The sequence below is a fragment of the Salvia splendens genome, chromosome 4, assembly GCF_004379255.2.
Source record: "Salvia splendens isolate huo1 chromosome 4, SspV2, whole genome shotgun sequence".
Taxonomy (NCBI): domain Eukaryota; kingdom Viridiplantae; phylum Streptophyta; class Magnoliopsida; order Lamiales; family Lamiaceae; genus Salvia; species Salvia splendens.
The window spans coordinates 17903386-17914679 of record NC_056035.1 but is presented as its reverse complement, the minus strand read 5'-3'; the positions used below and the strand labels follow the sequence as shown (position 1 = coordinate 17914679).

General features: G+C 38.1%; 2 protein-coding genes across 5 annotated transcripts; one reads left to right on the top strand and one right to left on the bottom strand.

Annotated features, from left to right (window-relative positions):
- The first annotated feature begins 490 nt into the window (after positions 1-490).
- On the top strand, positions 491-4332 carry LOC121798956 (dol-P-Glc:Glc(2)Man(9)GlcNAc(2)-PP-Dol alpha-1,2-glucosyltransferase-like). Of its 4 annotated transcripts, none has more exons than XM_042198239.1 (8): positions 491-639; positions 762-850; positions 1372-1705; positions 2083-2356; positions 2671-2808; positions 2940-3144; positions 3525-3667; positions 3759-4332. In XM_042198239.1, exons 1-8 carry the CDS (start codon positions 550-552, stop codon positions 4016-4018), a joined length of 1533 nt encoding a protein of 510 aa, XP_042054173.1. In that variant the 5' UTR covers positions 491-549; the 3' UTR covers positions 4019-4332. The 4 variants fall into 4 exon arrangements, with proteins under 4 accessions (XP_042054173.1, XP_042054174.1, XP_042054175.1 ...); XM_042198240.1 differs by having other exon boundaries at positions 492-639; positions 757-850; XM_042198241.1 differs by having other exon boundaries at positions 591-639; positions 1413-1705.
- Positions 4333-8482: 4150 nt separating this feature from the next.
- Positions 8483-10858, bottom strand: LOC121798955 (probable protein phosphatase 2C 4). Its single transcript, XM_042198238.1, has 4 exons — positions 9507-10858; positions 9305-9418; positions 8960-9224; positions 8483-8874 (listed from the first exon to the last, which is right to left on the bottom strand). The coding sequence occupies exons 1-4, from the start codon at positions 10764-10766 to the stop codon at positions 8753-8755; spliced, it is 1761 nt and encodes a 586-aa protein (XP_042054172.1). The 5' UTR covers positions 10767-10858; the 3' UTR covers positions 8483-8752.
- Between the last annotated feature and the right edge of the window lie 436 nt (positions 10859-11294).

Genomic DNA, 11294 nt, shown 5'->3' with positions numbered 1-11294 from the left:
CATCCGTCTATGCAAGATCAGTTGTCTATTCGAGCAATGACACGTGATTCTACCGCCCACGCCCAACTCCATGAGGATCTAATGGAGCACATTTGGGCAAAATTTGGCAACTAGTAGACGCACATGATCGTCATTAGACAACTCTTTCTTCTGCTTTTTTGAGTTTTGAGATTTTGAATTTAGATAGAGTGAGCGGAAGACTTTAAATTATGTAATTTTTTAGGATTTTATTAATGTGGTTTTTTATTTTTTTAGAATTTTAAGTTGTAATTTTATTTTATTTAATGATGTGTATTTTATTAATTGAATTTGTTGAAAATAAAAAAAATCAAATTGAATGAATAATTAAGGGATGAGATAGTTAAGAGATGGAGGGTTGCAGGGGCTGAAAGTACAATGAGACTCATGTATAGTGAAGATATGAGACGGTTAATAGACAAATAAGGGACAAAGTTGCTGATAGCCATAAATCTTACGGGGGAGTCGCTATTAATCGGTGTTGTGACTTGTGACTCCTTTTCAGCTAATCGGAAAACTTTATCCCCAAGTATGGGTAGAACCGCCGTTGCATCGGTCGTAACTCTATGTCTAATTCCCGTTCATCTCATCGTCAATCGTTTTGTTCCCGACCCTTACATGGTAAACTCCTCTCTTTCACCTTTCCGATTTACCTAATTTTGACCAATCAACATCACTCTAAATTCACCATTTCATTTCTCATCGAATTTTTTCTTTCCTCAATGTCAATGGTGGAAGTGAAGGATGAGATATTCCACGTTCCCCAGGCGCAACACTACTGTCGGGGGAATTTCACAAGTTGGGATCCCCTGATCACTACGCCTCCTGGACTGTGAGTCTTCATTTCGTCTTAATTCATTCCATTCTGGTTTTTTATTTATTCCTTAATTTCTACTAGTTGAAATTGCTATTCGTACTGGAATTGATTAACTAGTCTCTTTACATACGGTTAATTGTTTCACTGTATTGTGTCGCTTAATGTATTGGGGCCAATTGGCATTATTTTTTGGGTGTAGGAGTTAAGGCTGCAGTCATGGGGTTTTCTCTGCTCAGAAATTTGGATATGTATGGAACGTTTAGAAGATTATTTATTCGTCTAAGCATTCCATTGATACTGAGGATATAAGATATTCATGTCCTTATTACTTTTCTAGAATGGCCTGATGAATTGTAAAAAAAATCAATTTAGTCGCATTAATCTCATTCATATTACCTCAATATTTTGGATGATAATGAAATAAGCTAGTAGTAATTGATAATAAGAGCAGTCAAGAGAGCTTTGTTAACAAAATCCAGTTATATAGAATTTTTCCAAGTAAAAGAAGTTGATTTATGCAATATAAAATTTTGCAGGTACTTTCTTTCACTTGCCTATATTGCTTCTTTGTTTCCAGGATTGTTCTGCATGCGAGCAGTGCCATCGTTTTCAGACTCATGCTCTACTTCAATTCTACGACTAAACAATGGTGTTCTTTCAGTAGTATGTAGCATTCTTGTATATGAGATAATCATTCATCTGAGACCATCGCTTGATGACAAGATAGCAACATTTCGTGCTGTGGTTTTGTCATTGTATCCGTTGCACTGGTTCTTCTCCTTTTTATACTATACAGACGTGGCATCTCTAACTGCAGTACTTGCTATGTATCTTCTAGTTTTGAAGAAGAAGTACATCTTCAGTTCTTTGGTAAGAACTATTCCTTTTTATTGTCTTGAACTTTCCAATCGCGATGAGTGTCAATCATCTAGTACTGCACCTACAGCCTGTGGAGGATCTTTAAATTTGGTTTCAGTATGTTGTTTATTGTACTTCTCTAATTATGTCAGTTTCCTAATCTAATTAACTCAGCGTCTTAGCATCAGGATGTACAATTAATTCTTCATATGCAGTTTTTCTTTTGATACTTCAAAGTGTTTTCCACTATTTAATATGCATACCATGGGACTACTACTTTGTCCTTTTAAGGAAGTTTTACTTTTACTCTTCATCTGCCAACCATGATTTTAGCTTTTTCCTTGGCATTCCATCTTCCTTATGATGATCTTACTTTCAATAATCTGTAGCTCGGTACTGTTTCTGTGTTGGTAAGGCAAACAAATATTATATGGTTGCTCTTTGCTGCTTGCACTGGCGTTATAGAGTTCGCTCAGTCTCATCTAAAGGATAGGGAGGAGGAAATAGATAAGGTAAGGACAGCAATGCAAAATGATGATTTCTCCGACATCCATAAGGGTTTTACAGTGAACTCCAAATTGAGAAAGCGAAGGGTCAATAATGGTGTGAGAAATCAGAAAAAACATGCCGTAGCAACGTTGAATCCTATGGAACATTCCTCAGGTTACATCTCATATCCCTACAATTCCAGTAGTGCATCAAATTAATCAGGAAGAATCTTGCAATTAATTGATTTGATTGCAGAATACTGTTTATCTTTTGATAATTAGAACTAGTATATTTTAGTAAGAAAGATGAATGGATCTCGTTGGTGCAGAGTTGCTACTGCATATTAATGCAAAAAAGTCAGACAAGTTAGTTATAACAGGGCTTGCAATTGTCCCCACCACCTAGCACCTTGGAATAATTTTTCAGCATTTTTACGTTTTTCTTTGTTCTAAGATTGCTAACATAATTACATCTCCTCTGTGATGCAGGATTGCTTGACGAAATTTATAGCATAGTAATTATATCTTGGAATCATTTATTGGAGATTTTGGTTTTGCTAAGTCCTTTCTTGATGGTATTTGCGGCTTTTGTAGCATTTGTGTGCTGGAATGGAAGTATTGTTCTTGGTATATTTTACTTCCATTCTCACACTTTTTTGGAGAAGTACTTCTCATCTCTTTCTTCAGCTCTATTGACAGTATATCATTTTGTTATCCCTTGCATCAACTGAAAATAGTAACTTGCCCCAAATTTTCAGGTGCTAAAGACGCGCATGCAGTTTCCCCCCATTTTGCCCAGTTTCTGTATTACGGCGTGGTTTCTTCTCTGTTTACTTTTCCTATCCATTTCTCTTTTGGTCAAGCTGCCACTCTGTCTCATCAGCTCCTCAAGAACAGACTGCTTGGCTTTTTACAGGGGTTCATGGCCTTGGCCCTTGCTTTCCTTTCTGTGAAATATTTCAGGTTAAGTAATCAAAGAAACTGAAGGATGATCATTTCTAAAATGTCTTTTCTTAATTAATCAGTGAGATTAATTCATATGTCCCAGTCAGTCAGCTGCTTCACCACACCTAGTTAAATTTGTTTCACTTTTCCGTGATATGCTTTTTCCAGAATATCTTGCTCAATATGATATAATCCGTATGAGTTATCGAAGTCATACTTCTTTGAAGGAAAGTCGCAAGTCTTTCTGTATTGTTCTGTTCATTCTGAATGTGATTCATGTCTTCCAATTGCTGCGTTAATGAAAGCTTCACAGCTTCTTCAATTAAAGCGAAAAACTTGATGGATCTAGTAATAGGATAACCTACATTCTACTAAAAAAGTTGTATTGTCTTCTGCAGCATTGCCCACCCATATCTCTTAGCAGACAATCGGCATTATCCTTTCTATCTCTGGCGGAAAGTCATCAACCGCCATTGGTCGACCAAGTACCTTATGATCCCATTTTATATTTACTCGTGGTTCTCCATAGTCTGTAATTTGGGTTAGTGCGAAGTCCAGCATTCCTTTCTTCATGTATTATTATTTCGACAATTTTAATCTTGAGATGAGATTAATTCTTTTGTTATTTGCAGCCAAAAATCAGAAGAAGCTCTGGGTGTTGGTATATGTTTTGGCTTGCGCTGCAACACTTATTCCCACACCATTGATAGAGTTCAGATACTATACAATTCCATTCTTCTTCATGGTTCTCCACACCGACATTATTGACAACATTAGTTGGCTTCTGCTGGGGTTCTTGTATCTTTGTATCAATTTCTTCACAATGTATATGTTCTTGTTCCGGCCCTTCTCTTGGGCGCACGAAGCTGGGACACAGAGGTTCATTTGGTGATGTGTACCAGAAATGTGCACATTGACATGACTTTCCCCAGCCATTCACGTTGTTGTTGCTACCACTCCCGTTTCTCTTTCATCGTCTATTTAAGGTACATCACTATACAGCTTTTGGTTGAGAAACAACTCCTGCAACTTGTGATTCATCTTTCGAGAGGGTTCAGTAGTAGTAAGCACACATCTGCTAACACTGTGTGTAGACTAATTCTAGGAGTTGCTTATGAACTAACCATTATAAATCTTGCTTCTAACTAATTAGTGAAAATTCATGATATGATTGAACTTGCGGATTCATAGTTGACATATTCTTCTTATTTACTTGTCATAAATACTAGGTTAAAAATCAATAAGTTTTTTTTACTTAGTAAGGCTTTAATTAATGCGTTTAACATAATCAATCTATGGAGCAGGTCTCTAATTTTTATTCAACAAATTTATGTTTGATGGGTTTAGGTTTAATGGATAGTGATAAACGTATATAAATTAGAGTAATACACTACATAATTGAACATTTTAAATAATTTACATTGAAAATTTATAAATTTAAATTAGCTTAAAATATATCATGCAAATAGTTCTATAACAATTTAGAAAATTATAAAATTTCAAATTAAATATCTATAAATTTAAGGAAAAATAATTTTTCTATGGAATATTGTGAAACTTGATCTAATCAAACTTGAAATCTTGTGAAAATTTATCATAAATGTTCCATATTGCGTGTTTTGCTATAGAATATTATAACTAATAGCAAAACTAATTTGTAATATAATTTATTAAATTAAAGTCTAAGGGTTTTATGTTCATGTACAATTTATGTATATTTACCTTTATTGTTTAGGGTAATAGATAGTAGTATATGTTTACATCAATAAGGGGTGCGTTAAAATGCTTAACTTTTCTTAAATTGCTAACTTGCTAACTCATCAACATATTGTATTAAAAATGTCAACACGTATTTATGTTGACATTTTAATAAATTGTGTTGACATTGATAATGTATTAAAATATCAACTTAAGTTTATATTGATATTTCAGTATTATTGAATTGACATTTTTAATACATTGCATTGATGAGTTAGCAACTTAAGAAGAGTTAGCAACGGATTACACCTTATCAATAAATGTGTATTAAATAATATTTATATGTATCATTTTCAGCCATATAATTAAGTCTTGTTTGATTAATGAATTACGTGATAGACTTTACGTGTGTACCAATTAATGAAATTAAATTTGTATGAACTGAATCGCAAGGCATGGAGCACGCAGCTACTACCCAATTTTCAATACCGATAATTGATTTATTCAACTACTCTGAATCCGTCGTGTATATTGCCTTTTACTATGTAATTTCCAATACTTAATATACGAAGGTTTAGTTACGAGGCTTTATTAGCTCTTTTTAACAAAAATTAGCTGTCATGTTTTTTGAAGTGCAGCAGCACTATATACAGAAATATACATTTCAAAACAGGAAAGAAGATTAAAAAATAGTATCAAATGTCTCAGGTACCATATTAACAATAACAAATGCTCCCCATTCTTAAAAAAATAAATATCCTAATAATAAAGTGGTCAATGTCCAAGACCAAAGAACTTAGTTTTGAGTTTAATATGGCACGATTTTAATTTTTTATTCATTTATCAATTAAAAGGCACGTCCAAACAAGTCCAATATCCTACCTTTTCACTGAGATAGTCAGCTATAAACTCCTTTCTCTACCACAACAATGGACCTAAATATGTGAGTGATATGCTTTGATTTTCATAGTCTTGTAACATTTTGTATTGGGAAAGCGTACTAGATCAAATTTAATTTACATTATCAAAATGGTCACAGAAAATAAAAATGAATGCATAAAATGTGTTTGTCAATATTAAATTTTTAAGATGAATATAGCAACATCTAACATATTGGATGGGAGGAGTGTCGCATCAAATTGCAAATGACAGTGATAGTTCAATAATCAAAATTTGATAAAATACCGAAACCCCTATCAATTTGCCCGGTTTGGTAATAGCTTTTGTTAATTTACCTTTGACTTGCCTCTCTTTTGTCTTACAGTTTTTGAAAATAATTACTCCTACCATTCACGGAGCCTTTACCTAACCAAGTTTGTATTGACATCATAAACGAAATTAAAATAAGGATTTGCCCTCTTTGTTTTGGTCAACTAGGTTCAAGTTCAACTTGTAACTAAGTGGAGTAAGTTTTTAACTACACCATTATGTCTGCTTTTTTTAGGCCACCCGCAACGCGTCCCGCGGGTGGCTCGTATCTCGTCCCGCCGAGACGAGACGCGTTGCAGCGTCCCGTCTCGTCCCACCGAGACAGATCGAGGACTGTCTCGCCACGCGCTCACGCGACGTGGCGCGCTCTGGCGCCATGCTTGACGCCCACTCGCCGGCCCGTGAGTGGGCTTCGTCACGCTAACGCAATAAATCATTTTTTTAATTCGAATTTAATAAAATTAAAAAATAAAAAAAATAAAAAAAATAGTAATATTACCGTTTTTCGACCGTTTTCCTTTTTATTTTTTTTTTATTTTTTTTACTCTATAAATACTCCAATTTCATCCTCATTTTACACACAAATACACATCTATTCTTCCCAAATCATCTCCATTTCCTCTCCAATTTTCATCTAACCTCTCCAATTGTCATCACAAAATATCCGGCGACGACAACTATGGCAGTGGCGGCTCCGGCTGTGTACAATGCCTGGATCAGCGTCTCGTACGATCTCATCGTCGGGAATCAACCAACCCGGAAGTGCTTCTGGGAAAAGGTCACCGAGGCCTACAACGAGATTAAGACGAAGGGGTCCCGCCGCTGCACATTGAAGATGATCCGCGCTCACTTTGACCGAGTCGACAAAGAGGTCAAAAAATTCTGCGGCATCTACAAGAACGAAGCGGCTCATTACCAAAGCGGAGCCACAGGAGCCGACATTCTGAGATCGGCTTTGCGAGTCTATTTCGAAGACACCGGCAAAGAATTCAGGCATGTCGATGTTTGAGAGGCCGTCAACGACGAGGAAAGGTGGATCGGCGGTGTCCGGTCCATCTCGGGCTCGACCTCGAAGCGCACGAAGCACACAGCGGGTGGTCAATACTCGTCTAGTGGGGGCGGTTCGGGCAGCGCCGCACAAGAGGTTGCCTCGCAGGAGGTTGAGGGCACAGCAGACGATGTCGGGGGTCCTCCCATGGGCGTCGTCGGCCGCAAGGGACCAAGGCGGCGAAGGCGGCTAGAGGGAGGAGGGGCCGAGGCGAATCAAGCCAGGCGGGCTCGAGCTCGAACACCCTATTGTCCATGTACTTAACCGCCACGATGGCGGACACTTCCCGCATGACGCCTCCACAGTATCAAGCCCATCTTGCCGGAATTGAGTATATGGCAAGACAAATTGGTATTCCGCCTCCAGGTAGCTTGGGTGCACCGCCACTGTCTTCGGGGGATGATTCGCCGGCGGAGTAGTTTTTTTAATTTCTATAAAATTGTATTTTAAATTATGCAATTTTTATTTTTTTAGGATTTTAATTATGTGTTTTTTTTATTTTTTTGAATTTTAAGTTGTATTTTTATTTTATGTTGTAATTTTATTTTATTTAATGAAATGTGTTTTTATTAATTGAATTTGTTGGAGATAAAATAAAAAATGAAATTGAATGAATAGTAAGTTAAGAGATTGTTAAGAGACGGAAAAGAGATAGAGGGTTGCAGGTTCTGTCTCTTAGTTAAGAGATGGAGTGAAATATACAGTGAGACCCATGAATAGTTAAGGGATGAGACGGATAAAAGACAGCGCTGCGGATGACCTTAGTGTTTCAACAATGCATTTTCTTTTCTCTCTTTTCTTTGTGTGGTGGTGATTTCTTCTATATTTTTGCCCACCTTTTGTCAGAACTCTTTGGGGCAGGACAACTAGTGCCAGGAGAGGCTTTTTCAAATAAATTAACTATTACTCCCTTCCTCCTCATATTCAGAATATGCACTTTGGAGACGACACGTATACTAATATAAAATTGGTAAATTAAGAGAGATGTAGAGAGAAAAATTGATTAAAGTATTGTTAGTGAAGAATACTTCACACCTTATTAGAGAGAAAAAACTTTCCAAAATTAGAAAGTGCATATTCTTGTGAGACGAATTAAAAAGAAAAGAGTGCGTATTCTTGTGGGACGGATGGAGATGGAGTAGTAAGTAGTACTACTATATCAAGAATATGTGGGACTTGATTATGAAGCATAAATAGAAAATTACATTTATAATATATTACTCCGGCCATTAAATATTACATTGACTTAGCATGCGACTTAAAATTTTCATATACACAAAGTCCAATCCATGTTTAGAAGTGGAATTCACATTCACAAAACTCAAACGCGCTATTTTGACCATCAACTTTAATACAAATAAATTTACAAATAAAAAAGGCAGCTAGCTATGCAAACAAAAATGGAAAAGAAAGAACCAAAGAATTTTGTATTTGAGATATTCTATGAATGGCACCTCAAGTAAGCACCATAATGTACAAAAGGGGGGTTATAATAGTAAGCATTTACATTCCCCCACATCACACTGTATACTTACTTCTATCTTCTATCCTAAGTTGGAAAATGTAACCTAATCTTATGCTACAACTATGAGCATCGATTCGATGGTATGCTTCGTCCACACGAGACCTTGAAGCGTTGCCCCTCTCCGTGTTTTATCCTCGTAGTGCTACCTAGCATTTACTATGATGAACGTTGTATTTTCCTTGTAGAGAAATGATGACGATTGACACATCGTCATGGTACCTCCTCCGCTCCCCTTGTGGGATTTCAAGCAAGTCATAGAAATCCATTCCTTCATAAATGGGAAGTATTGTTGGTGTTAGATTAATACATACATATGATCAGTTGGAGGTTTCTAGTGTTGTTTTAGACTGTACCAGCTTTCTTAGCAGCGCGGACCAATACCTCCTCCACGAGATGTTGAGCAGGGTCTCCCTCGGGGAACATTGACATGAACGTCTCAACCTCAGAGACGGCCTCTTTGTTGGTGAAGTATTGGTAGAGGCCATCAGAGGATAAGATCAAGAATTTGTGTGTGTGTTGTAGCCTGTGGTGGGAAAGGAATGGTGAACATGTGATGTAGGGTGATGTTCCAATATAATCAATTCTGAACATCTCAAGGAGTGCATTGTTCCACTTGGGCTGTAAAACAACAGAATGCAAGCAAATGTAAGGCATCAACACTGATAAATCCCCCAAACACACAACTCTGCGACATCTACCTGTTTGAGAAAGCCGGCTCCAAAGGCACGCGTGACCTTGAGTGAGCCTTTCACCCTCTTGTTCACAACTGCAAAGGCATCATCCAGATGTGCATACCTAATCCTCCTCACCTCCTAAGTGAAAACAACATTTTCAAGATTCACCAATTTGCATATAAACATTTTGATCACATTAGCAACAAGGCAATCATTAGGATTTTACCTCTTTCACACAAGTAGAATGATCCATTGTGAGCTGAGAAGCACTCAAATAGTGCACACTGTCATACTCATAGCCATAGAGTAATTCATCACCATCCTTCTTCACAAGCACCATCTTCCCACCACTCTCATTTCTTCGCGCCAAAACCGCCCTACTATCCCCAACGTTCATGAGATAAACGTCGTCCCCCTTCATCACCATTGCCAGGACGCACGATCCCATCAACGCCAACTCAGGATTCTCCACCAACATCATATCCGCAATCTCCAAATACGAGGCCTCCGTCTTCCTCAACGCCTCAGACAAGGCCTCAAGAACAAGCGAATGATCAACCATGCCATCACATCCCAAATAGCTCAGCCTCTCCCTCAACTTCCTCTCGAGCTCCGCCCTCTCGTCACCATCCAAACTCTCCACGCCTAGGCCAGATTCGGCCCCGTCAAACCACAGCAACCCCCTGAGCTCCTTGTAGACATTGGCATAGAGATTGTTCAAGAGGAAGTCAGTAGCATCAGGGCCATTGAATCCATCATAAATCCCCACAAAAACCCATCCATTCTCCTCAGATATCACAATATGCACTCTGTCTTCACCAGCTTTCCCTTGAGCCCACTGCAGATTACATTCATTTCCGTCATTCTCATCAACCAAACTCAGCTCACTGCTCAAATTATGACTAGTAATTGTGCTGCTGCTATTCCCACTACTAATCTCTCCTTCACCAACACTAATCTCCCTTGAAAAACTCCACAAAGACTTAGACACCACCTTTTTGAAATTCTTAACCAATCCCATTTTTTTCTTGGATTTAGGCATGTCCAAAGGCCCGGAAGCAAAGCTCCTCCCGATCGGGCCGGACAAGAACCCGCGGTCCATCGGGCCAGAGCCCGGGCCCGAAGACCTCAAAATCGGGCCGGACTTGGCTGTGTCTGTCTTGGGAATTGGCTGGAGAGGAATGGAGGAGAAAAAATTGGAGCTTTCGAAGGTGGAGGCCTTGTCGAGTGTGGTGTAGGAAAGGGCGTCGGTGGAGAGAGGCGTGGAGGTGTTGGCGGAGATGGCGGCGCCGGATATGGAGCGGAAGGCCGCCGTCTCTGTGGATTGGGATTTGTTGAGATTCTCCGATGGTATGTAGCAGAAGGAATGGCCCAATCCGTCGTCAAGAGGGTCGGAGAGACACACAGCGATGTCGTTTCTCCGTCGCGAAATCTCGCCGGCGTCTCCGGCGAAGCAGAGGCTGAACTTTCCGATTCCATTTCCCATTGGAAGAGAGAAAGAATGAATGCTCTGTTTTCGTTTATGAAACAGAGGAGGTTTATGATTTGGAGTTTGAAAAGAGAGAGACAGAGAGTTGACTTTGGAATTAAAACTTAGTAGATTTGTTTTTTCAAATATTCGATGCTTTGGTTTTATGTGGTTTGATTGCGTTGACTATGAATATTATTTAGTGAATAAAGGATTATTCTTGAGGGTATAGAGAATAAGAATAGAAATAGTATTTCTATCAAAAAAAGGCGTGTCTTTGGATTATATAAATTCCAAGTGTTTATAATTTATTAGCGAAAATGTCAAAAGGCTCCACTTGCATTTTCCAATTAGTATTGTCAAGGTGGGATGCTGATTCGGATGCCATCATGCCTCAAAATGCAATTTCACATACTGATTAACCTTTATTAAAAAAATTATTGTTAACCTTCTTTAAATTATTGTATTATATCACACTTTAATTCATAAATGCCATGATACCTCATTTTACTCAAGTACCACCGATGGTGGCTTTGCCTTTCGGGG